The sequence below is a fragment of the Daktulosphaira vitifoliae genome, unplaced genomic scaffold (assembly GCF_025091365.1).
Source record: "Daktulosphaira vitifoliae isolate Bord-2020 unplaced genomic scaffold, ASM2509136v1 Scaffold_2, whole genome shotgun sequence".
In the NCBI taxonomy this organism is placed as follows: domain Eukaryota; kingdom Metazoa; phylum Arthropoda; class Insecta; order Hemiptera; family Phylloxeridae; genus Daktulosphaira; species Daktulosphaira vitifoliae.
Window position 1 is genome coordinate 32,974,731 of NW_026099573.1, and position 27,753 is coordinate 33,002,483.

A 27,753-nucleotide genomic window follows, 5' to 3' on the forward strand; every position below is an offset into this window, starting at 1 on the left:
GAATAAGATAAAAAAAAATTTTTATAATAGTTGTATTTTTTAAGATATTACGTGAGACATAGCCGATAAACACTCATTTTCTCGGAAACTATTGAAAATATTTAATTTTTATAAAGGAAAATTTTGTTTGATTCAAAATACTATATAATAATATGTAGTTAAATTATTTTATTTTTCATTCCTTTGGGGATAAAAAATCTTAACATTAATTTTATTAAATGAGAATCCCTGATTTTACTTTGATAAAATTGTTCTAGTCAAGTAATTTTTGAATAGGCTTTTAAATTATTAATTTTTTAATTTAAAATTATATTTTGTATAGAACATGGGTGGGATACAGGATTTTTTCCAAAACGTGGCCAAAAACCTTTCTCTAGATATGGCTGAAAGTAGTGTTCTGGTATGATCTAGTGGTCTAGTAATTTAGTTTCTACAATTTACAGTGTCGTCACCATTCATTTTTATACATATTTAAATGTTTATTAAAATAATAATGGTAACTATTTATTTGATCATTGTTTGTTTGATACTCATTTGAAATATTTATATATCTAATAAGTCTACTGAGTATTGTTATTTATTACCACCTGTCTTTACGGCTTTAACCAGAAGCAATTATTACTGCCAAATGTTTTAAGGACTAAGCCCAAGAACAATTAAAAATTAAATTATTAACGGGTAAAATATTTATGCTGAAAAAATACGATTGAAAAAAAAATACTAACAATTTTATTCTTTCAACTTTTTTATGCGATCATCAATCGTTTGTCCGTTTCAGCTTGTTAAAGTTTTCAAACCAAATTTCTATTGTTTTATATATAAAAGTATTTGATGACTATTATAAGCGCACATTATTATATTTCATACAAGTTTACTGTCAAATATTGTTGAACGACTAGTATACAAAAATTGTCTTGATAACTACCATAAAAATAATTAAAAATTGAAACAGATTATTGTTGCATCGATATTAAAAACACAAAATTAGTAATGAATTTCTATTTTGAATTCAAGTTTTTAAACCATTGTCGTGAACCCATGATTATTTTGTAAATTTTAGCTATAAGGAATTTATGTGTAACATTATAATTACTAGAAAGTAGAATTTTACTGTCAAATACTTAAATTGTAACACTAAAAAGTATTATGGTATTAATATTTCAATGATTATTTAATGAACAATGTAAATATAAACGGGGACTTCACCATCCTCTGGGTGGTCAGTGTTTAATCAGTGAATGTTATATTATAATTAGTTATTATTTTGACTCTTCCTAACAACACTTATTCGCGTGGTCAAATTGGACTTAAAACGCCCAGTTTACCACACTATTTAAAAAAACAAACAGTTAATCATATAAAAAAAAAAACCCAGCACAGGGGGTCGCGGCACAGTGGTGTCGTGGTATAGTTGGATCAAGTATAATGATATATGACGGTGTTTAAAATGTTGTAATAATAGTATTAACATGACAAAAATTATGTTATCATCTTATTACTCATATTATTGTGTATTTAAAGAAAATATTGTAAACTTTGATCACAATTAAATTATATGTCAATAAAAATATCTGGAAACACTAATGATGTTGATCCCTAATTGAATTAAAAGAAAAGTATAAAAGACGGGTTAACGTGGCATAAAAAACTCACTTGCACTTAGAATCTCTGAATGTCAGTTAGTTCATCAACATCATCAGTGTGAAAAGACACATTTTAAAAAAGAAAAAAAAGAATACTTATTCAAAGGTAAGCAAAAATGCTGAACATAAAATTTTAATATAAATAATAAAGTAAATAAGTACTTTTGGTAAAACGAAATCTGCTCTATATAGATTCAGTTTTACCAAAAACTGTGTCTTAACCTTAAACTTAAAATGTGTCTTTTCACACTGATGATGTTGATGAACTAACTGACATTCAGAGATTCTAAGTGCAAGTGAGTTTTTTATGCCACGTTAACCCGTCTTTTATACTTTTCTTTTAATTCAATTAGGGATCAACATCATTAGTGTTTCCAGATATTTTTATTGACATATAATTTAATTGTGATCAAAGTTTACAATATTTTCTTTAAATACACAATAATATGAGTAATAAGATGATAACATAATTTTTGTCACGTTAATACTATTATTACAACAAAAATCACTATCAAAAAAAACGCTTCGATGTAAATCATTAGATAGTGTTTAATTTTAAAAAATTGGTGAATTATTCCAAAAGCTACATGATCTGCTATTTCCTTATTAATATCCTGATTAAGATAAAGTATGTCAAATGAAAAAGGGATTATTAAAAAATATTCTCATAAAAAAATTGTGTTGATCCATCATTTTTTAAAAAGTTATAGCACTTTAAAGTAAAAAATGTAAATTATAAAATCGAGAATTTTCACACAAAAATAGCATTCAATAGCCATTTTCACCATGAAGACAAGTCCAAAGGTCAAATTTTTTTTTTCAAATTAAAGTGTATTACATTAGCTTTAATTTAAGGTATATATAAAAGTGTCAGACCTTCCGAAACATTTTTAAAAGTTAAATTGAAAAAGTTGTCATTTTAAATCCCCCCTGTGGGCAGATAAAGGGTCAAATTTACAAAAAAAATATATCAAATGATAGGTAAAGACATCAAGCATCTATAAAAAAAAAATTATATTGATATGTTCATTTTTGAAAAAGTTACGGCACATTTTAGTAAAAAAAATTGAAAAAATTTTGAAAATTAGCGATTTTTAAATTTGTAATTTTTGAACATATACGTTCAGATTTTATAGAGTGTTCAGTAAATAAGGAAATGGATTTCTATTGTTCTCATTATTTGTATCAATTTACCTGTTTCCTTACTTACTGAACATTCTGCATAGGTTTATATGGCGAACGTTGTTCATAAACATGTTTGGAACGTATGAAATATCGAACGGACGACCCTTTTAAACAATAGAAAATGTTCGTTCATAACGAATTTGAGTCGTAAATTTATACGATATTTATATCGTAATTCTTAAATGTTTTACGTTGATAAATATAAGCTAAATAATAATTAAAAAGTAAAGAAATTGGCTGTAGCTAGTTACTGAAATGTACTGATAGAAATTTTTTTGGGAAAATAAAAGATAATTATGAAAACTTGCTCATAGTTCATTAGATTTGTCATATAGGAAGCTTACTCATAAGAGTATGGCAATCAGGGGAACTACAGTTACATTTTATGTGACAAGTATTTTCTAATTTTATTTAACCAAGTTAAATTTAGAGTCGTTTGCTGTCCGGCAGTCTTTACAATAAAATCTACAAGTCGTCGAAAACAGTAGTTCGTTGTTATTTTTATTTTATTATTAAAAGAAAATATTTACATTCAATTGAACAGATTTTATTTACATATTAATAAAATTATTTTCGTCTCGTAAGTTGTTTACGATGGTTGAAATTATTTATTACGTTAATGAAATAACAGCGCACTATTATAATTAGCACGCATACATAAATTTAATAGTTAAACAATTATGCTAACAGAAGTAGATTTAAGATTTCTGTATAGATTTTACTCATTAGGCAGTAAATAATACATTTTGTCTGCTTAAAAACTCAAATATAAATTCTTGAATATGGTTAAGTATCCATGAATACATAAAGATGTCTTTATGTATTCATTATTTTAAAGATAGACACGGATAAATAAAATATTTAATACTTATACTAATGCATTGATTCTATACATTATAATAAATAAATAATATTTTTTTCTTTATATTTAAATTATATACTCTTTACGACAAATTATATCACTAAGCATATCAACGTACACGGACTAAATAGATAAAATACGCCGAAATTATTACTACATTGTCATAATTAGACTTCAATAATACTCATTAAAGTGAAGCTCAGACTTGGCACAATTTCCGGGCATCACCTAGATGTCAATTAATTTAGAAACCCTTGTACAAAGAAAACAATAATTTTTCAATTGAATAAAATTATATAAAATGTTTTTTTTTAAACAAAATATAAAATATGAGTGTGTTATGGTAACATAATATAATTATTATAATTAATGATCGAAAATTACATTTTTGTATTACTTTTAAAAATATACAAAACAAAAGAATCTTCTGAAGATGTATAACATGTATTTTTTTTAGTTAGCACGCTGTTATCTTAGGTTTGTATGTCTTAAGAACCATAAAAGGTATCTTACTAGTGAATTTCGATTTATCTAAATTATTGTGTAATTTTCTTTATAAACTCCCTTTTGTAGATACAACTATGTGTATATATTTTCTTAATAAAAAATAACTATGTGTGTGTAATTTTTGGGCATCTATCTAACAAAATTTATATTTCATAAGATTTTATTTTTAACTTTTTACTCACTTACATTATTTTTGGCTAAAATATTAATATTTTCTATGAAATTATATTTAATATTTAATTTATGTTAAATGTTTAACAAGTTTTTATTCATTATATTAATTAACAAAATTAATAAATAATAATTTTAATTGATTTACTCATAAAAGTAATAAATTTTCAAAATATATGGATGATCAGGCGTAGAGCCAAAAACTACAAAGATTGTTCTACTTACTAATTCATTCCCTTTAGTTCTGAATTCTGGAGTAGGTAAATGAACTCTTTTAGTTTAGGAAAAATTATAAATAATGATGTTCGAAGAACATAACAAAAATAAATAAATGAAATATGAAACCATTCATATTCATATTCATATTCATCAAATTATATAGTAAGCTGCTCCACTCCCGTATTCCCATAAAATCCGACCCCTGTAGAGGAAGGACCTATATTGTAAAATATCCCTGGGACCCATATTGGACTTAGTCCGGCCCTAATTATAATAATACATTTTGACAAATTATCACTAAAATTGTACATAAACTGTATAAATCACGTGTCAATTCATTTTAGTTTAGGTAAAACGATTATTTTTTGAAGTGTTGTCTAAAAATAAGGAAATATTAACGGGAGCGTAAGCTTAAACATTAAATGTCTATTTAGTCGAAAAAGTTACGTGCGTAAAATAAACCTAACCTAAAAATGTCGACCTATTATTCAGGGCGGGTTTTGCACTAACGGAACCATTTCGCCGAATCGCATTTGCTCTACACGTAACAGGAGTAGAACACTGCCGGTCGTGCTACCAGCATGCGCCCACGCTTTTGTCAGCCGGCTTCTTCTCTTCCTCACTCATTCGTTTCCTTCTCATATTATCCTCTGTAAAATTAGGGCAACAGCTGATTTTGCATTATCTATATGTATAAAGTATTATTTTTGTTTTTTCTCTTGTGATAACCCATGTTTAACCGAGGAAATTCTACATAATCAATGAACGCGTCACACACTCCAGTCGACTGACCGACCAACGCAATTTTTAACTACCAACTATTGTATATACTCGTACTTACACACACGCACACACGCATATTCAAGTCAGTTCACTACCTGCAGCTGTCTAGTCAAAATACGGTTACGTCTTAACGGCGGTGACGAAAGTGCAACCCGACACCGTTAGCCGATATCCGTTGAACGATCGATCAATAATAATTGCCGTTCGCACTTATAATTTTTTACTCATACTGTTGGGTTGTATATCGATTTTTTTTAATTAATGAAATATGTTAACTACTCTTCTTGAAAATATCGTATCATAAATGATTTAATGGGAGCTTTAGTGTTTAATCTTGACTTTTCATCGATAGGAGACTGTTAAATTATGCCAATCGCAATGAATATTGTGTTTATTAAACATTTTTATGTAAGTATTAACTTTTGAACTTTTTCTTATGAAATTTTTTACTTGTTGAGTTATTTGGTCATTAAAATGTATAATGACCTATATAAATGAATTTAAACACATTGAATTATCGAGTATTTAAACTACTTAATCATAAACAATAAATTGTGTGTTAAGTATTAAAAAATGAAATATTATTCAAAACCGTCAATGAAAAAGTGCATATTTTTAATTAATTATTTGATTATACTTACAATTTATTATTTATTATGTATTAACTTATTTACCGTGACTCTTTTTAAATCCCCTGAATATATATTGTGATTAAAATTTCCTTACGTACATTAAAGAAAACTTTCTTAAGTTAAATAAACACTCCTTAACACATTTTAAACTGTTTATATTTATATGAGGCAAGTTATTGAAGTAGTATTAGTATATTTTAAAAGTTTTTAATTTTTAAAATTCATATTTGTATTGTAACAATACTGTGATTGTTACAATTTTTTTTTTAATTATTAAAAATATTAATAATTTTTTTAATTATAATATGAAAACAATTTACAATATAAGTTTTTATAACTTATATTTATTTCTTTGATTACTTTTAATAAATTTTTCTAAAATAAACAAGCATGAAAAATAATATTTTGCATTGTCTACAAGTTATTTTGTTATAAGCGTTTTTCCTAATTAATGATCAAGCTACAATAAAATTATTTAAAATAATTTTTTATATGTTAAAATATTTACACATATCATAAGACATTTGAAATACTTATCTTATAACTATTTTACCTAAATTTAGTAGCAGACTAATTTGGTTATTAAAAATTTTGCTAGTGGAGTGTATGTAAATCCACATTTTTTATATAAAAAATTTTTTTTCCTCTTAACTTTATAAAGGCAATATATTTTAGTTTTTTTACAAATTGGAAACCAGTATAAATTTTTTTACTATCTACTCTTGTATGGTGGCGTTTTTTTTTTAATTATCTAGAGTAGTAGTGAGCAAAAATTGTGTAAACTCAGTAGTCCAAATTTTGGATTTATTCTGCTTCATTCAGATTAACTAACTTAATCCGTATTAAAAATATATTTCAGATTGTAAGGATAATGTGAATTATAATTATAATTTTATTTCTAATTTTAATTAAAATTTATCAATTTCATTAAAATTAATAATAACGGTGATTGTTCAAAATGATCATGTATTTATTATTAATTGGAATCCAAATCATACAGTTGTCTTGATTCTGTTTAATCTGGAGGAATCTCTAAACAGGTTATCTTGATTTAGTGCTTATTATTAATAGATGAGAGTATTTTTAATAAGGTATTATTTTATACGTTTTGAAACATAATAAAAAAAAAAAAAATTAGAATTCAATACAAGTCTAAAAAATAAAACTTACATATAAAATAATAATTAGAATAGTGTGGTACTATGAAATACAAATATTTGATCCCTGTTAAAACAGCAAATATACATTCTATTCAGGCTTTCCAACCAATAACCTTAAGAACTATAACAGGTCTCTGATTCATAATAAATAGTGTTCTTCACAGTGACTTAAAAATACCTACTGTTAATGAACTTGTCAAAGACCATTACATAAGATTCCACACAAATTATGTCATCCCACTTTTAATCTCAAAGCATTTATAGCAGAATTAAAAAATAGTCTAGATATTTACTTTAGATCATAGTCAAATAACTATTAACTATTAAAATATATATATTAATTTTGAGGTTATGTTACTGAACAGTTTCTTTACTTATTGTTTTGTTTATTAAAAGATTTTAATATTCTTTTATAACAAAAAAAATAAGTTTTTAAACTAACCTTTCTGGAATTTATAAACTTTTATGTAATAAGTAATGTATTTGTTTGAAATTTATTCCAAGTCCCTTATTCTCAGTAGCATAGTTCTTTTGTTGGGTGCTTGTGTTTAGAGAATATATATATATATATAATTATATTATAATTTGAGACATTTCAAATTACATTATTAACAATAGAAGTATATCTAAACAAATAAATAGTATTTGACTTAAACTATAGGTTTAATAATTTTTTTAAAACAAATTTTAATATATATAGCAATAAATAATTATATACCAAACTTTTTAGAAACATACTATGTAAATACACAAGTCTGAAAAACCAAATAAAATTAAAGAAATTTAAACTTGTGGACATTATAAAATCTAAATATGAGAATAAATATTACAATTATATGAAATGTAATATACTTGGAAATAACAAGGCAAGTGAATTTTATTAAAAATTGAAATTTTAGTGACAAAATATTGTATAAATGTCATAATATATTTTTTTAGCCACTAAACTAGCGTAAAAAGTAAATTATTTTATATTTATGGCGTACTGTATAATAACAGTGTTTTAAATAAAAAATTTAATTTTATCAGATTACAAAAAATTAATTTATCTTTTTTTTTCTGTGTACCCTTTATATGTACTAATATGAGCTGTAACTCATAGAGTACTTTATAGATAATTATTGTTGTTCCATCAGAATTATTAATAATAATTGCTATCTGGAATTTAAAAACAAGTATTAATAATAATTGGTTTCATTTATCTAATAATATAAAAATAATAAGACAAATATTAAAAAAATATAAGGATTTTATAATTCAAGATTTAAAAAAAAAAATTAATGTTAAATAAATTAAAAGTTTTATGAATTTTCTGTAATTTGTTCCTCCTAGTATTATATATTAATATTTTGTCTTTAGAATGATAGAACAGCATATTTTTATATAAGATTTTTGTTTTAAATCTATTTAAAATTTTTCAGGAATATCATTAGAAAATTGTGCAATAAATATTTAACTTTTTCCTGTAGGTAAATCAATAATATAATTATTTCTATATAATATCTGAGCTTATGTAGTATATTTATGTGTTTTATCTTGTAAATTGAATGTCATCCAATTATTCTAAAGATAATACAAAAAATGTATATTTGATATAAGTGTATGAGCCAAAGTAAAATAATACTATAACTATTTTTAAAATGTGTGAATTTTAAGTTGAAGAAGATTTTGTAAAACTTGTTATAATTTTTATCTATTGTATTGTGATTAAAAAAAAAAGTATACATGTGAAGATAATTGAATTTGTTTTTTTATAAAATTTAGCAAATTTATGCATGAGAATTTTATACAATTTCCTGGAAAATTAAAAGTTTCAATAGGTCATTTTCTTAAATAACAAGATTTAAAAACAAAATATCTTAAAGACATTATACTAATGAGCAATAAAAATAATTTTTGAATTATAATCACGAATTCCAGTTTTATATTATAAAAATCTGTTTTTATAAATGTAATTGACAATTCTATAATTTTGCAATTATATATTAAAGGTGTTGATGGCTCCAGAAACTTTTTTTCTGGAAACTAACTAAGTTTAAATTTAGTTTCTGTAAGTAGAATACTTTTTGTAATATTATAACAAAAAGTTTTTTAATATCCTATTAAATATTATATTTTTAATTATTCTATGTAAAATCTTTTTTTAAACTTACAACCAATAATAGAACTATTTGGAACCAATATATTGACTCACACATTAAAATAAAAAAATTGTGTTCTTTATTTTCATGAGTTTATTAAAGTTAAAAAATCTATCAATAAATGCTGCTATTTAATTTAAATATAGTACACTGTAATATTATATGTTTATCTTAATGTTTTTTTAATTTTTTTTTGTATTTGTATTTACAGTTACAATTTAAATTTGATAAGTAAAGAACAGTTAAAATACAACATAAAATAATTTACAATGTCTTCCGAAGATTTGTTACAACCAGGTCACATAGTTAAAGAACGGTGGAAGGTGGTAAGTAAATAATTGGTTTCGCATTTATAACATCTATTTATATTTATGTTTATAGTTTTTATTGTGCATTTCTAACATTTCTGTTACTAAATAAATTATTAAATAATTTTGTTGCATTGGTTCTTAAATATATTCTATTAATATTATTTAAAATAATTATTAACAATAAAATGTAAGTGTATGTATGTTAAAAAGTAATGAAAAAATGTATACATACTTAAGATTATTAAGGAAGGGTAGGCTAACACAATTACCACAAGTATAATAAACTTTTAAAACTTGTAAATGTCTAGCAATTTTAAAATTGTCAAGAAATTCTAATAAATTTGCAAATTGTTAAAAAGTTAAATTTTTGTTAATAATAGTTTAATAACAAAAATTATCAAACTCAACCGTGAAAAATAGATAAACATTTTGTTTTAGAGTACTTCATTGATAACTTTAAGTTATTTAAATGATATACAGAATGAGTTACAAAGTTTTAATAAATCCAATAACTATCAATATAGTTATTTTGTTAAACAATTTTTTTAAATAATTAAAGCGTTTTTAATATATTTTTAAAACATAGTGTTTATTATTTAATAAGATAAATTAATTAGCTAGTTCTGGTATATGTATACTCCGCATGCATTCCATTAACTACTATGTATGTATTAAAATGTTTCATTACTCACCTTGTATGTAGGGTGATTGATTTATCATTAACTTCTAAATTTCTTCTAAATAATAATAATTTTGAGAATTTTTTTTTTGTCATTTAAGTAGTATTTATTTCTCGAATTTCAAACGGTTAAATCTTTTTTATGTCAATCCCAGGATCCATATTATTAGGATACCATCTTAATTTTTTTAAACATATAAAGGGTTATTAAATTATCACAAATCATTTGATTATAATATTTAAAAAAAAAAATTTATCTTTTTTTTTTATATATNAGTTTATTAAATAAGAATTTTAACTCTATTCGTACAAAGAAATTAAAATTGAAATTTTTTACAAAGATCAATGACAAATTTAGGAAAAATACTTGTAACTTATTGAGTTACAAGTATTTTAAAAACATGGAGGGATATGCAGGTTTTATGGGTGGGTTTATTTCAAACTGATGTATGAAATATACTGTATGTAACATAAGCTTTAATTCATCATATGTGTGAAGCTTGGAGTATTTCCGAAAATTTTTCAAAAGTTAAGTTTTAAAAGTTAAATGATATATTTTTCTTGAAAAAGTTTTTATTTTGAAAATTTGTTTTAATTCTTCCATTTTTAAAAAAGCTATGAAAATTTTACAAAAAAAAAGTTTAAAAAATGTCAAAATTTACTGATTTTATAAAGAGTAATTTTTTGACACTTCAAAGAACGAGGGAAATGTTTTCAATTTTTGAGATTAATTTTTCCACCTAGATACAATTTTTATCTTTTCATATATCATAGAAATAATATGGTACAGTAAGAGCTAAGCAAAAGTGATAATAGACAAAAAAAAACAGAAAAATTTATATCTTTTCAGCTTCAAAGGTATTAACTTAGGTCAAAGCTTAAATTAGTTAATTAAGTAAATGACTAGTCGATAATAACTTTTAATTCATTATTTTGGATGCAATTACCATTTTAAAATATTAAAAATATATTTTTAATATTTTTTAATCTAAAATTGTAAAGTTTATTTAAAAAAAACTCGATAATTAATTGTAAGATAAGAGTCTTGAACTTTTTACATTTTTGCAATGAATAGCTAGGTGGCATGTTTTACAACTACATTTGCAGTCAATTCGATTTTTTAGTATTTCAATTTTATTAATTATTAATTAATCATTATTGAAAAAGTTATGGCAGTTTTAAGTGAAAAAAATTGAAAAAAATTTTTAATTTGTAATTTTTTTGGAGGTTTCCACCATTTATGGGGAACGAGGGTAATTTTTTCAATTTTTGAGGGTAATGTCTTCGGCTAGATACGATTTGTGATCTTTTGACGTATCGTTGAAAGAAATCGGTTCGACGAGAGCTGAGAAAATGTGGTAACAAACACAAAAAAAAAAAAAAAAAAAAAAGACATCAATTTTAAATATTAACATAAACTAAATTCACTTTCATCTAACTTTTTAACAGTAGGGTTTAGTTTTAGTTTTTATCGAGGTAGACATAATGCCCATGCACTCAGACTTATTGGTTTGTTTTGCGCACCTCATACTGAATTGTCTTGATTCGGTTTTGCCCACCTAAGTGTTATCACCGAAGTATTATTATATTATATTTATCATTGTATAAGAGTGGACCATCAAGTTACCCTTGTGGATGACCAAAGAGTTCTGTCTTTCCGGCGAAATTAAGTATCTCTCTGGGTCTTAGATTTTTTATATCTTCTCTTTCAAGAAAAGGTTTACTCAAGTAGTTTGATCTTAGTGTGGTCAAGGCTTCACATTCGCACATAATGTGAAATGAGTCTTCCTCTTTTACTCCATACTTCCTGCACAATGGTGATTCCATTACCCTCATTGCGTAAAGATGTTTAAGCAAGTGACCATGTCCTGTCAATAGACCAGTCAAAGTGCTTATTTGATGTCTAGTCATGGTATTAAGATCACCCAGCAGTAGACTGGGGTTCTTGATTAACATTTTAGATTGTCTAGGTACTACCAAGTACTTCCAGATTTACCTGTGTTGTTCTCTGCAACAATTCTTGGGTAGCGCTTTAAGCGATTGCTCAGTGAGTCCTACCACTGGTTCTGGTCCAACATAGGTGTTCTCTGCTTCTTTCCTGGCTAAAAAATCAGCATTTTCATTTCCAGTGACACCTTAGTGTCCTGGTACCCACGCTAGTATAACTATGTTAAACCTCAATAGTGATTCTAATGTTTCCCTGCATTTAAGGACAAGCTTTGAATTCACCTGGTCATTACAGAGTGCTTTCAAAGCCGCTTGATTGTCACTTAAGATAGTTATCTTCCTATTCTTTATAACAGCAGGTTCTGAGCCCCTACCAGTATCGCCATCACCTCTGCTTGGAAAACAGAGGGTGTTGTGCCCAATGACATGCTGATATTTATTTGTGTCTTTAGACCCCGAATGCCAGCACCTACCTTTCCTGATTTTTTGGATCCATCTGTATATCTTACAAATCCTCCTTTTTCAGTCAGTTGTTTAATATTCCATTCACTGCGTGTAGTGATTTCCACTTTGTAGGGAATGTTATTCTTAAGAACGGGTTTGATATAGTCCAAGAAGTATTCCAAAAACCTCTGGTCTATCTCTTTTATTATTTTACTGTGTTCTGCTGTGAAGCTTTCCAAAGTCCAAGTACCTAAATTGTGGAATTTTAGTGCTGTGGCTTTGGCGTGAGCTTTAACCTCTAGATGCAGAGAAGGCTATCCGATTAGTGTCTCTAATGCGACCATTGGTGTAGTTCTTAATGCTCCAGTGACGGCTATGGCAGCCATTCTCTGTATGCGACTAAGTTCTTTCCTAGCTGTAACGAGTGCTGTTCTGGTCCACCAGACTTTGGCACCGTACAGTATCCATAGGTTTAATCACTGAAGTGTACAACCAGTACATAACTCTTGATTTAAACCCCCATGTTATTCCCAAGGCTCTGCAGCAATAACAGTAGGGTTAATATTATGCTAAGATTTTTGAACAAATCGATACTTTTTGTAATACAAACAGACATTTAATATGTACGCATTAGTGACTGAGGGTATGCAGTCCTTAAAAAATTTGAAGAAAATTAAAAATTAATTGTTATAATCTATAAAATAAAAATAGTTGATAGTCTTAAATTGTACTAAACTAATTTTAAACTTTAATTTTATTTGTTTATCTTTTCTTAACCTGCATAAAAATTAACTTTGAGAGAATTTAATTAAATACCTACTATTTGTAAAAAAAGTGATTATTTTTTCTTAAAATAAAATGTCTGGTTAAGCCATTACCATAAAACAATTTATTTAAATAATTTGTCTACAATTATAACAAAATAAGTATATGTTTTTAGTTTAGTGTAAAAACTCATCAGTTTTTTTATAATTGTTTCTTTAAATGACACAAAAAAAATATTGTGCTTAAATTTTAAACTTAGTATTAATATAAATAACAATCATATATTTAAATAATAAATGATGATAATTAAAAGATCAAAGATTACATTATAAAACGATCTACTTTCGCTCATTATTTTCAAAAGTATGAAATAAAGTATAATGCTTTCTTTTCAAAAGTTATTGATGTTCTACCCACTCTTCTTTTTTCTCATTTTTTTCTCAACTACATGGAGTCGGCCACCCTTATCCTAAACTTTTCTAAATCCTACACTTGCCACAATCTCCCACATAATCTATGTACACATCGGCCGTATTCATATCGCACTCAATAAGATCCCTCCATCTCTTTTTTGGTCTACCTCTACCTCTTCTTCCTTCAGCATTAATTTCAATAATTGTTTTTATAGCTTCCGATTCCTCTCTCCTCATAATATGACTAAACTATCTAAGTCTATTTTCTCTCATCTTATCCATGAGTTACACTACACCTATACTCCCACCTCTCTCATCTCTGCTACACTCATTCTCTGCTCTATTCTCTTGTCGTGTTCTCCTTTGTCAAACTCGTACTTTATATACTCTGTTCTACTCCTACTAATTCTTAATCCTTTTTCTTCAAAAGCTGATGTCCACACCTCTAGCCTTTGATAATTCTTAGCCTTAACTTTTCTATTAGTTGTTTCACACAAAATAATGGCTCTATTGTTAACTTACCAGGCATAAATCCAAACTAGTTTTTAGATACCGACGTCTCATTTCTTATTCTCTTATCTATTACCTTTTCCCAAATCTGTAGACTACTTTTTCATAAACCTTTGTTCTTAGCCTATCATACAACTCACCATACCTCTTAAACATTGCCTTACTTACCTTACACTTGGCTTCTTTAGTTTTTTAAATAATGAAATTAATAAGAAAATGACTTGTCTTTGAACCATTATTTTAAATGATATAAGTATTTTTACATTGTTGTGGGATGTGAAGAGCGGTTCAGAATATGAATATATAGACATTTTATTTTTAATTATTGTTAAAGAATGTTTTAATATAGTGATTAATTAAAAAAAAAATACTTTGTAACACTGAAATTTCAAGTATATTAAAAATTATAATGAATCAATAATTTTTTAATATAGGCTAGAAAAATTGGTGGTGGTGGATTTGGTGAAATTTATGAAGGTCAAGATCTTGTTACTAAAGAGCTTATAGCTCTAAAAGTTGAATCAGCTAGACAACCAAAACAAGTCCTTAAAATGGAAGTTGCTGTCCTAAAAAAGTTACAAGGTAAAAGTTGTACATAAAATATATTAAATATTGAAAGAAAAATTTTTCTCCAAAAATTTCATTATTCAAAATTTTAATTATTTCTTATTCCATCTGATTTTTACAGGAAAAGAACATGTATGCCGTTTTATTGGATGTGGACGCAATGAACGTTTTAATTATGTTGTAATGCAGTTACAAGGAAAAAATCTAGCAGAATTAAGAAGAGCACAACCAAGAGGTGCCTTCTCTTTATCTACTACATTAAGATTAGGACTACAAATATTAAAAGCCATTGAAAGTATTCATGAAGTTGGATTTTTACACAGAGATATCAAACCTGTAATATTCATATTTATACAGTTTTTATTGTATTTTTAATTCATATCAATAAAATTTACTATTATAATTTTAATAGTCTAATTTTGCTGTGGGAAGACTTCATCAAACCTGTCGTTGTGTTTTTATGCTAGATTATGGTCTTGCTAGGCAGTTTACAACAGCTAATGGTGAAGTTAGAACACCTAGAACAGCTGCTGGTTTTCGGGGCACAGTTAGATATGCATCATTAAATGCCCACAAAAATAAAGTGAGTATAATATAATCTCTTTATTACTACTTTTTTGGTAGAATGTGAATTATATTACATAAAATAATTATTATACCAAGAAAGTTTATAAAAAAATATATTTTTGATGATTATTTTAAGGAAATGGGAAGACATGATGATCTTTGGTCCTTGTTTTATATGTTGGTTGAATTTGTAAATGGACAATTACCTTGGCGTAAAATCAAAGATAAAGAACAAGTTGGTGTTATGAAAGAAAATTATGATCATCGTTCATTACTTAAACATCTTCCATCTGACTTAAAACAATTTTTAGAGCACATTCAAGTAATTATAAATACAGTATTATTTATTTATATACAGGGTATTTTTTTTTTAATACTAGTCACTTGATTGCTTTTAAAATAATAATTATGTTGTGAATTTTTTTTTTTTTTGCTATTGTTAGTTATACGTGTATCTCTATTTATCTGTTATAAAAAAATTGTTATGTTCATTCCTTATGTCTTATAGGAGTGTTAACTTTAATTATTTAAATTGAAATATATATATTTACCTAAGTTATAAAATAGAAAATTATTTAATTAAGTAAAGGACAGGTCGATGAAAACTTTTGGATCAGTACTTCAGAAGTTATTAATAAATTAAAAGTATTGACTGGTGGTGAGGCAGTGTCTTGCTATTTTAATCACTAGACATTTTCCTTCCTCAGTCCTCTTCCTGCTCAGGTATAAAAATGTTGAAAACTTCTGAAATACTAGTCCAAAAGTTGTTATCAACAAGTCATTTTCTTTTTTACATAATTTTCTATTTTATGGGCTAGTTAAATATGTATGTTGCTATTTAAAAATATTAAGTTTACATCCCTATAACACATAAAAAAATATATACAATATTTTATAATAGATAAATTAAGATATATATGTAACTAACAAAAACTAAAAAAGAAATTCAGAAAAAAATTATTATTTTATGAGAAATTGAGTGGATAGTGTTAAAAGAATCATCCTTTATAATAAATTAGGTGTGGGTAATGTCGTATCCCTCAATAGCTTTATAAGTGAGTAAAGCCTTTGAGTCCTAACTGACTCAACTAAATCTTTTTTCCTATAACACTACTAAGGGGTATGTCCACGACTATCAGCCATAATCCAAAAGAATAATAAGACTAAGGGTACTTCACTATTACCAGCACAAATTATTCGTTTGGGTACTACCAAGGATGTTTCGTTTAGAGACCCAACTGTGTTTTAAAAGAGAAACTCCTTATGCCTTTACTTATAATAATAAAAAAGAAAAAAAGATTCAACAATGACACAAACTTTATTATTAAAAATATAATTAAAACAATATGGAAACATACAGCACAAAAAAGGTTACCTACAGTACTCCTGAGGTACTTTCTTCGAAATTCATTCCATTTCGTCTTATATACTAAAGCATTTTGTTTTTATTTTAAACTAATAACATAGTTAGTAATATGAATATTTTCAAATATGTTTATAAATATTTACTTCCTGGTCTAATAACAATAGATTAGGAAATAACAAAAATGTTTTACTTCCAGCTTTAAATATAATAAACTTTATAACAGTAATAAGGCATAAGATAAGCTATGCCTATTTACCCACGCCTATTTTATTTCAATAACTTATGGTAATTTATTTATTTTATAGTCATTAGAATATGGAGACAAACCGGATTATCCAATGTTGACTAGTCTTTTTGAACGTTGTATGAAGCGTAGGGGTGTTAAAGAATCTGATCCGTTTGATTGGGAAAAACCAAATGAAATATCTCAGCCTGCAGTTACCGTTAGTGTTCACACAAATAGTACTACACCTGCTGTAATATCAAGACCAATTACTTGTACAACTTATGGTGGTGAAATTAATAATCAGCTTCCTGTTTCTTCAGTGGCAGATAATGAAAATGAAGAACCAGATAATAAAAAAGTAATAAAATTACTGTTTTTTTTTTTTTTGTAAAATACTTTTTAAATCATATATTGTTGTTTTTCTATCAAATTTAGGAACAAGCATTGTGTGATAGTAATGTAGTATACAGACGTGTCCAAAAACATGAAGATGGTAATTCAGGCTCTCATAAAGTTGTACCTATTGATAAAAATTCTAATGCACACTCAGGTCCACCATTAAACCATTTACATGTTCCAAAAAGTAATTAGACATTTTTAAATAATGAATTATTTATGCATTAATTTCTCTAACTTATAATATTTAAGGCTCACCAAAAAAAGCTGTTCAACGTAGGGCCGTTTCAATGCCTGGTCTAGAAAGAGAATCTGAATTGTTAGATACTACTAAACGTAATTCATCACAAACTAATTGTACAACTGATTCTGGTCTACCTCTTAATGTGGAACCTGTAATTAATTCAGAAGTTCGAAGTAACTTAGTCACATCTACTTCAGCTATGACTACTCAAGAAACAAATAAAGGTAAAAGAAAATTACAATAGTGTATTTTCGAAAAAACATTTTTAGCTTCGATACAAAGCTGAGAACTATGTTTCGGAAAGTCTGACACTTTTATATATATCTTAAATTAAAGATAATGTAATATACTTTATTATGAAAAAAAAAATTTGACCTCTGGACTTGTCTTCGTGGTGAAAATGGCTACCAAATGCTATTTTTGTGTGAAAATTCTTGATTTTATTTTTTACATTTTTAACTTTATAATGCTATAACTTATTGAAAAGTGTATGGTTTTTTAAAATTAAACACTATCTAAAGATTTGCATTAAAGTGTTTTTTTTTTTTATAGTGATTTTAATCACTGTCAGATATCATTATACTTGATCCAACTATGCCACGTCACCACTGTGCTGCAACCCCCCTGTGCTGGGTTTTTTTTTTATTTTAATTAATTTTTTTTGTACAATTTAAGTGATTACTGCTACTTCTCCAATAGTAGAAGCAGACAATAATATGAATCAAGTAAAAAAGGAACAACGAAGTTTACATTTTGCTAGACGTCAAGCATCTAGTAATAGACAAGCTTTAAAATCATCATCTACGACAGCTCGAGATGTAACATATACACAATTTGCAGTCATTGATGATGACAATATTTCTGCAATGCAACAAGTTACTAGAGGTGGAGGTGGTAAATAAAATTAAAATTTATGTTTAATATTTAGAATGTGTTGGTATTAATAGATTAATTTGTATAGGATTAACTCTTATGTCACAATGGAAGTCACAGTTTGATGATTCTGAAGAAACTGATAATGAATGGAAAGGTGAAAATCTTCAGAGTCCTGAACATCGTTTAAGTTTACATGGTGTTTCAGCGGTAATTATTTTATTATCAAATTGTATAAAAATGTTGTGTTATTTAAATTTTTTTTTTTAATTGTAGAGTGGAAGAGATTCTTACCTTTATCCAAATAATATTTGCAAAACCTCTGATAAAATGAATACCAAAGATCAACCTATGCAGTGTTTTACTAAATGTAATGATAACTTATTACATAATTCTACTTTATCACGAGCATGGAGTGAAATACAAATAGCTGCAAAAATAAGGTATATTTTTATTTATAACTCTTGAAACTTAAAAAATGTGTAATTTTTTTCTGACATAAATGCATATTAACAACCCATTGAGTTTCCCAAATTATTTTGGCAGCAGTGCATAATTTAAAAGTTATGAGTTTTAGAAGTTTTTACTAGATTCCACGCATATTGTTTTACACAGTGTTTTTATGAAGAGTAACAAATGTGATAATTTTTTCTCAGTTTATGATTATGACAGTAACAGTATGCAATTATGTGTATTTTGAGCCAGTTAGTGTTACAATTGTATTCATTTTCTATTGGGTTGATTTGTGTTACATTACATTTTAAGTATTTTTTCTTTATATAAATATTTTATAAAGTATATTAACAAAACTCATCTAATATATCACCATTTAACAATTTTTTTTCTGTAAAATTGTCTAATTCTATATAGGTGGTTGGTCACATATATTATAGAGTAGACTAGTCCTGTATGTCAATATGATAAATTCATCCAACTTAATACTTTTAAAACTACAACATTCTGACACAGATTTATATTAAAAAATGTTTGATAGGCTTACTATCAACCATTTTCATAATTATTAAATTTTTTTAGCAAAGTTGGTTAATAAGTAAATCAAAGTAAGTGGGAGTTTGACAATGATGACAATTGGCGGTGTTAGGCAAGTAGTTATTAAGATTAAGTTGAGTTATTGAATATAACATGTTGATATCAAAATAATTCCTTTAACGGCCACACAAACAACTGGCTATTGTTAGTTCAACATCAGTAGCTTTGGACTTCAATTAACTTTAACCTAATTATTAACAAATTAATTAAATAATAAATTAATAAACAATTAACAAATTGAGTAAATGAAAACACAAGTATAATATAAGTGGTATGAACATGGTAATAAATGTTTTTGAAATACCGGAAAATTATTGTAGAATATCCAACTATATTTTAGCTTTAACATGTTTTAAAAAATGTACCTCGTCAGATACCTCCCTTATCTGAAGTTTTAAGAGCATGAGCTCTATCCTTAGAGAGTCTTAAAGAGGCTCGAGTTAGTCACTCGAGTTGGCAGATATAGGTAATCCCTTAATTAATTATAAAAAATATAACATATTTCTTGGTATTTTTGGTGTGTTTTTTTCTTTAATTTTAAAAGACATAGCTTCTCAATGATTAATTTTCTCAAATTATTATAAAAAAAAATTTGATGGAGTGGTAAAATATATTTGCTTTTTTTCTTTAAGGTCCAATCTTGAACCACCATGGCTTCAGCAAGCAGTATTTGATGATGTTATGTACAAACTTGATACCAGCAGAAATTTAGCTATAAGGAGTGTAGAAAAAGATTCTTCAAAGAGCATACAAAAATCTATTAGCTTATCTGTAAGTTACAGTTTTTACTAACTCAAACAAAATATTAACAATTAAAAAAAATAATTATGTGTGTTTTTGTAAATGATTTATAGAACATAAGTTTGAGTGTTATTCCTAAAAAAGACTTAAATACTCAATTTATACGATCAACCAAAATGAAACTAAAAGTTCCTTCTCTGCAAGTTACTACTAACACTACACGATCTTCCAATGATGCTGATGAATTATCAGGAAAGATATATGCAGATGAGTCTTTAAAAAATGGTCAGTGATTCCTATCATTTTTATGTACATTTGACTATGAATTCCTTTATACTTAGTAGATTTTGAAGTTTATTTTCAAATAGAAAAAAATAGTTAAGGGTGAATTTAAATTTTTTAATTAACTATTCATTCATATATATTTTGTATTATCGATTTTGGTATCAATTTAAAAAGCATATTTATATTAGTATTGTATTAAACAATTTAGTTTGGATGATATTATCTTTTCTACATTTTATATTATCTTTACATGATAAGACATTTTTATTGAATAAATGTTCATTATTAAATTAGCTTAAACAGTTAGTTTAAAATGAGATGTATAAATAGATAAATAAAATATAATTGGTAATATTTCAAAAAATTATGGCATAATTAGGAAATGATGATTCTGAAAATTGTCCTATGGAAACAGTATCAGGAAAATTGGAGATAAGAGTAATTGATCGTCATCTGAATGGCAATAATAATTATTGTGACACATTAAATACTAAACCACCTCCAGAAATTTATGAGTTAAATGATAATGTCTCTGATGAAGGTCTGTGTAATAATGGAAATAGCTTTTTGATGTCTTTTTAACAAACAATTAACAATAATTTCTAAGCTAACTTCAAGTTCCATGTGTGTATTATACATAACAATTGAATATTTTGCATGTGTAATAATTAAACTAAAGTTAACTTAATCAAGATTTTAATATTTGTAAGCGATTGGGAATATTTTGAATAATATTAAATTAATACATTAACAAGTAATAAGGTATTTTAACTTGAAACATAATTAGTAGTATCTTGAATATCTTCAACAAGTGATTCATATAGAAATTTTTCATAAGCATTTTCAGTTTTTTATTTTATTAGAGCTAGAGATTTTATAACTAAAATGATTAAATTTAAGCAATATAGTAGTAAAGAATTGTAAAATATATATCAAAATTGATATTTATATATATATATATATATTCTATATCTATTATTTAAAATAAAAAAAAACTTATTATAAATAGTAAATTTTCTTCTTTAATTTATGCTTACTCAAACCGTTTTTATATCTTTTATTCATTATATAAATAAATCAAATAATAATTTTTTTTAATTTAGTACAATATTCTCTTAAAAGTATAACAAAAGATGCATCAATTTAGTACAGGATGTTAAAAAGTAAGAAAATTGGTCAATTGTTATGAACAATGTAAATAATAAAACCTATTTTTTTACTTACTAAACATCTATGTATAAAATTTTAATTACTCAAATTTCCTGGAAAAATTAAACAAATTTTCATGTTACTAAATTATATTTTGAATTATTACTTTTGAAAAATGTCCAAATTTCTACAAGTCCCTAACCCATATATAGCAACATATATTTTTCAACATTCAAGCTATTTGAGCTGTTTAATTCTAGAATAGTTACTATGTAAGATGATATAGGAAAAAATAACTATTTTTAAAGAAACATTTTTGTATATAGTTTATATTAAAACAATGTAATATAATTTAATACTTGGATGGTTTGTGAGTAAAAGGAGAGAACAAGTAACAATTTTTTACTCTTCTGACCGCTATTCTTTCAAGAGTATTTTTACTACATTTGCCATAAAATATATTTTTATTGATCATATATTAAAAAAAAAACAAATATTTAAAAAAGTTGTTTGTGTTTTATTTTTTACATCTTAAATATTTACAAAAATATATAAGAAAAGAAAAATTGTTTTACCCCTTTTTCCTTAACACTGTAATAAGTTTAGGTTATTAAATTCTTGCAGTATTATGTAAACTTACTATGGGTTGTATTGTATTTTTAAAAATATTATGATATAATAAAAATGTGTTTGATCGTCTAAAAATGTTTCTTATATGAAACTAATTATAGGTATACATATAACTATAGTTCTTCTGTAAATGTTTTTAATCATTAATAAAAAAAAAATTATGTATCATCTTGATACGGAAAGACTCCTTCTAATATACTACTGTCACTTAGCATTGTAATAATTTGCAAAACTTTTAAAACTAATAATAACTTAATTTTATAAATTTTTATTTTTTAATCTTATTTTAAAATTATATAAAATATTAGTAGATTATTATGTTATAAAATATATGCAGTGTGATCCAAATCTAATAATACATTCATTTTATCAGACACTATTGAGAATTTTTAATTTTAGTAAAGGAAAAATGTTAGGTTTAAAAAACTACAATAATTAAATTTTTTTTTTCATCTCTTTTGTGTTAGAAACTCTTAAATGGAACCCCAATTTTGAACTTAATATTTTGATTGAAAAATTTATTAGCAGTTTTCTTTATTCAATGGACCATTCATCCGTTACAGTTATTTTTAATACATAGAATAGATTTGTTGTATGAGTAAATATAGCAGGTATTGCTGTATGTGTACACCCTGCTACATACCACCCTATGTATTAAAATATTTTTAATGGATGAACAGTCCATTAAATAAAAAAAAAAATAGGAGAACAAAATTGTTTGTAATCTTTTTTCTATCATAATATTAAGTTAAAAATAGGGGTTCTCATTTAAGAAAATGAATTTTAAAGTTTTGTTAACCATGAAGGGATGAAAAGTACATATTTTTTGTATCTATTATTTTTTCTCTTAAATAAACTTAAAGTTCTCGATTAATTTTGAGAAAATGAGTGTCTTGCAAGATTTTGATCAGACTGTAGTGTACAAATTTATATACGCGTTTTAGTGTTATATATAAAGATAATTTTTATTAAAATAAAACCATCAAATTAACTAAATATTAATAATTTTTATAGCTAACCGAAAATGGTCAAGAAATAGAAATATTGATACAATAAATTTGAATGGCAAACATTTTGAAGAAAACGAGTTATCAAATCTTAGCTTAAAATCTCATTCTTCTTCAGATCCAAATAACAAAATTACTGATCAATGCCGGTATGTGATATATTTTAGTTAAATAAAATTAGTGTGGCATTTTTATATGACTTTGGTATAGAAATATGTAAAATTTACTATGTCTTAGAAATAAAAAACCACTTCAATCAATACTAGTAAACAAATATAGCAAAATTCCTCTTCCAGTTATTTCAAAAGTATCAGAATTAGGTAGTGAAACAAATCAAAGTAATAATTAGTAAGTAACATCATATTACATTTTATGTAACAAAATGTTAGCAAAAACTTTTAAAATAAAATAATTTATATAAATAAATATAAAACTTAACACAATTATAAATTGTTTAACAAAAAGAATTATAAAAGAGTTTTTTAATATTTTAAAAGTAGTGTACTAATAAAAAAAAATAGTAAAAATTATAGACAAATCAAGAAGGAATATTATGGAGTGATAGGCTTAAAAAAAAATTCTATTAAAGTACTATTGAAACTTAAGGTAATAATTCAATAAATTATATTCAGCACTATTTATTAGTAATCTTAAAATAAAGCTTTAATAGTAAGTGGTTTTTTATTTGAAAAAGTGTAGATTTGAATTACAGTTTTAAATAAGTGACATACATTAAGATGTTTTACAATGCAGGTTATTCACTTTTAGTGCAATGTATGCACTTTAATTGCATAAAATAATAAGCTATAATTTAATAGTTATTAATATTTTTTGAAACTTAATTAGGGTCTATTTAATAGTGATCAATTACTTAATTATGTCTAAATAAATATTAACAAGAACAATGATATACCGTATTCTCAGTTGTGATTATTGTCAGAAAAAAGTGTGCCAATTAAACCAAAATAATTATTTCATTGTCCCATTGTAATAAAGTTAAAAATATACAGCTCAAAATATTCATTTTAGTCTTTTAATCATTATATTTTCTTGAATTAAAAATAATAAACTAAAATAAAGAATTTTAATTTTAGTAGTTCAAAGTTCTAGTACAGTATTAATGGAAAAAATTATAATTGGTTTAATTGAATAATAAAAGACAAAGGAAACCCATAAAATTAAAAAAATATCTCATTCCTGGGTTTTTCTCGTTATATAATCGTCTTAACTAAAAATAAACTATACTACAGGACTCCCATTAAAATTTTAATTTAATTTGATAGGTCATACCAAAGTAAAATTTTTTTACAACTTTGAGTTCGAAATTTAGGGTAGAGGCAAAATTCACACAAAATTTAATGATCTCCCAATTTGTATAAAAAATTTTGTGAGAAATACCGTAACAATGTATATTTTGGATTTAGATAAAATTAGTAGTATGGGGAACTTAGAAACCCTAATTTTGGAGATGGGAAACTTAAGTTTTTGATTTCACTATTTTTAGGTCTTACTGAATATCACCTTACTACTCTTGACATACATTAAAGTAACACTCTGTATATATGTGTTGCAACGTATAACTAAATTGGACATAGTAAAAATACACTACGTAATATATATTATATTAATTTTTATAATTATTATCCTGAAATAGTGATGAATCTAATATAATAAGTAACAGTGGAAAACAATCAGAACAGTTATTAATAAATAAAGGACACTGTTTATTAACCGAAGTCCATAGCAAACCACTACCCTCTTCTGAAGATATAGATGATCAATATACACCTGGACTTAGACGAAGAAGACAACATCAAGATAAATATGTGACCGATCCTTCTCAATTAAATTTAAGATTTCAAAGGCCCCAAATGCGAAGATCTAGAGAATCATATTTCAGGTCCAGGTAAATAAATTTTTTTTTAAATTAATCAAGTTAAATTAGTTTAGAAATCTTTTATTATTATTTTTGTCAAAATATCTTCAAAATGTAAATATTTTTGTGTTTCATCCCTAGATTGTCAGGCAGTCAAGATGATAATACTGGAGTTTTTTCCAGCTTTAGACCTTTGTCTGCTTCATCTAGTAGGAGTTTAGAAAGAAATTTAGAGTCAGATATTTTATCAACACCTGCTCTTATACCACCACCTAGTATGTATTCTTCAGATGTCCAAACAATTGTTGAAAATAATGCTAGGTAAGTTTTATCTAAAGTTCAATATTTTTTCTTATTTTATGGATTGAGTATTCAAAAATAATGTGTTATAAATCAACATTTATCAACATTATGAAGGCTTCTATTCATTCTAATACTTTTAATAGATGCTCCCTATTTCATTATATCTAAGAATGTCAATATTTTTAAAATAATGGTTTAAAAGTTGTTATCAACTAATCATTTAACTAAAAATAATTTTATATATTAACAATTTATATTGTTTTTATTTATATATAAAAATAGAAAAAACAAAATTTTTAAAATAAAAATGGGAATAATAAAAAAAACTTTTTGAAAAATAAAATATACAACATAAAAAATAGACTTGATAAATCTAGTTTTATAATGTAATATGTTATTATACAAAAGGTATTTTTTGTGTGTGATATTTTTGCATATATTTTTGTCACATTTACCTTTCATTTTTTAATTATTAGTATACTTTTATGTATTACTTTTAGATGTCGACGCTACCAAATTTGTAAACCAACTGAATTTGCAAGAGAATAATGCATAATTATTTAACAACTCACTATTTATTTATATTATTAAAATATCAAAGCTATTAACTTATGTTCATTCTACATAATGTTATGTAAAAATTTAATCAGTGAGACTCGTTATTTTTGTTGTTCTATAGAAATATTATTTATTTTGGAAACATTTAAAAACCTTACTTATCTAAACTTTTTTAATACACCTATAATAAAAACCAATATTCATTGATTTTTTATCACCTTTTAAGTTTATGCTATAAATATGTGCCCCAGAAAAATGTTTATGTTACTTTTTTTTTTTATAAAACTAACTTGATCACAAAGTCCAGAAAAAATTGTGAATTACTAACAAAAAAAAGTATATTCAAAAATATTTATTTAATGTAATAAAGACTATTTGATTAATACATTTTTTAACATATAAATTAATAATATTTATTATTAAGCTTTCACTTTCATTTAGAATACTTTTTACTTCAATTGTTTTTTTTTCCCAAATTTTTATATTTTTTTTTAGTATACATTTAATTTATTCTACTTAAGTGTCAGAATAGAATTCATTACTACTTACATTTCTTCTTTAATGCTTATATTTTATTGATATTATATTTATAATGTATCTGCTTATTTAATTTTATTTAATATTGTCAACAACCCACAAAGGCTGTGATAAGAGTGGAATTTATTGTTAGGGTTTATCTACCTACCTACAAAATTAATAAAGGATACTCTTACCTGCATATCTCACTACGATTTGGTTTTGAAATTTGCTTTATTATTGAAGATCTCTATAAACTCTATGTCATACTTTAATATATATTTTTTATTAAGAATAATTTTTATTTAAAGGAGCTCACCCAATGATACTATATATAAGTTCCTATTGGTATTAGTCGTGTTAAATTTTCAAATTGTTATATCTAAATTATTCACAATAAAATGAAAATTTACAATCTTGCTGGTATGTGTAATACACTTGAAGCATTAATAAATTATTTATCTGTAAAAATCTGTGAGTATGTGAGTGGATAGTGTAGTTTAAATCCTATTTAAAGTTTTATTATTATTTTTTCTAAAAGACTGAAATAGTAAAATGATTGAGCTAATTATAAGTATACTTATAATTCGCTTCCCAAATAATTTAAATATTTTAATATTCATTGTGCAACATATTTTAATAGAAAATTTGACCATTTTTACAAGGAAATACAATTATAAATTAAATAGTTTTGTTTTTATTTACTTATCATTGAAGCTTACTTTGTACACGACAAATAATTTATTGGAATTTATATGATTATATCATTTAGTATAAAATATTGTTATATAAATTATAAAAGATAATGTAAATATTTTTTTATTAATTATTCATTTAAATTAATCAACTGTGTAATATTGTTCTTACCAAAACAATCTAGTCATTTTTATTTTTTAATTTAGTCATTTTTAATTGTAGCTATGGTGCTTACTCAAATTAATGAACTTAAATTTATTCATAAATTAACTTATTGATTGGTATTATTTTTTAAATTTATTATTTATGTTTAAATATTTATGGATATTGT

The 27,753-nt window shown here is 25.0% G+C and overlaps 1 protein-coding gene across 7 annotated transcripts; it reads left to right on the top strand.

Moving 5' to 3' along the window:
• The first annotated feature begins 5,263 nt into the window (after window positions 1-5,263).
• Window positions 5,264-27,135, top strand: LOC126899541 (tau-tubulin kinase homolog Asator). Of its 7 annotated transcripts, XM_050674542.1 has the most exons (21): window positions 5,280-5,778; window positions 7,893-8,028; window positions 9,515-9,629; window positions 14,807-14,954; window positions 15,061-15,275; window positions 15,352-15,522; window positions 15,643-15,828; window positions 17,178-17,456; window positions 17,534-17,681; window positions 17,747-17,962; window positions 18,414-18,632; window positions 18,700-18,821; window positions 18,888-19,054; window positions 20,294-20,432; window positions 20,516-20,687; window positions 21,067-21,228; window positions 23,481-23,622; window positions 23,711-23,821; window positions 25,128-25,379; window positions 25,491-25,670; window positions 26,153-27,135. In XM_050674542.1, the coding sequence occupies exons 3-21, from the start codon at window positions 9,573-9,575 to the stop codon at window positions 26,199-26,201; spliced, it is 3,135 nt and encodes a 1,044-aa protein (XP_050530499.1). In that variant the 5' UTR covers window positions 5,280-5,778; window positions 7,893-8,028; window positions 9,515-9,572; the 3' UTR covers window positions 26,202-27,135. The 7 variants fall into 7 exon arrangements, with proteins under 7 accessions (XP_050530503.1, XP_050530502.1, XP_050530501.1 ...); XM_050674545.1 differs by lacking the exon at window positions 7,893-8,028 and having other exon boundaries at window positions 5,265-5,778; window positions 18,438-18,632; XM_050674544.1 differs by lacking the exon at window positions 7,893-8,028 and having other exon boundaries at window positions 5,266-5,778; window positions 18,414-18,629.
• The last annotated feature ends 618 nt before the right edge of the window (window positions 27,136-27,753 follow it).

Coding starts and splice junctions, on each gene's coding strand:
- LOC126899541 (XM_050674542.1), top strand. CDS start 9,573: ATGTCTTCCGAAGATTTGTTACAACCAGGTCACATAGTTAAAGAACGG. Junction 17,963..18,413: donor TACTCAAGAAACAAATAAAG/GTAAAAGAAAAT, acceptor GTACAATTTAAG/TGATTACTGCTACTTCTCCA. Junction 18,633..18,699: donor AGTTACTAGAGGTGGAGGTG/GTAAATAAAATT, acceptor TAATTTGTATAG/GATTAACTCTTATGTCACAA.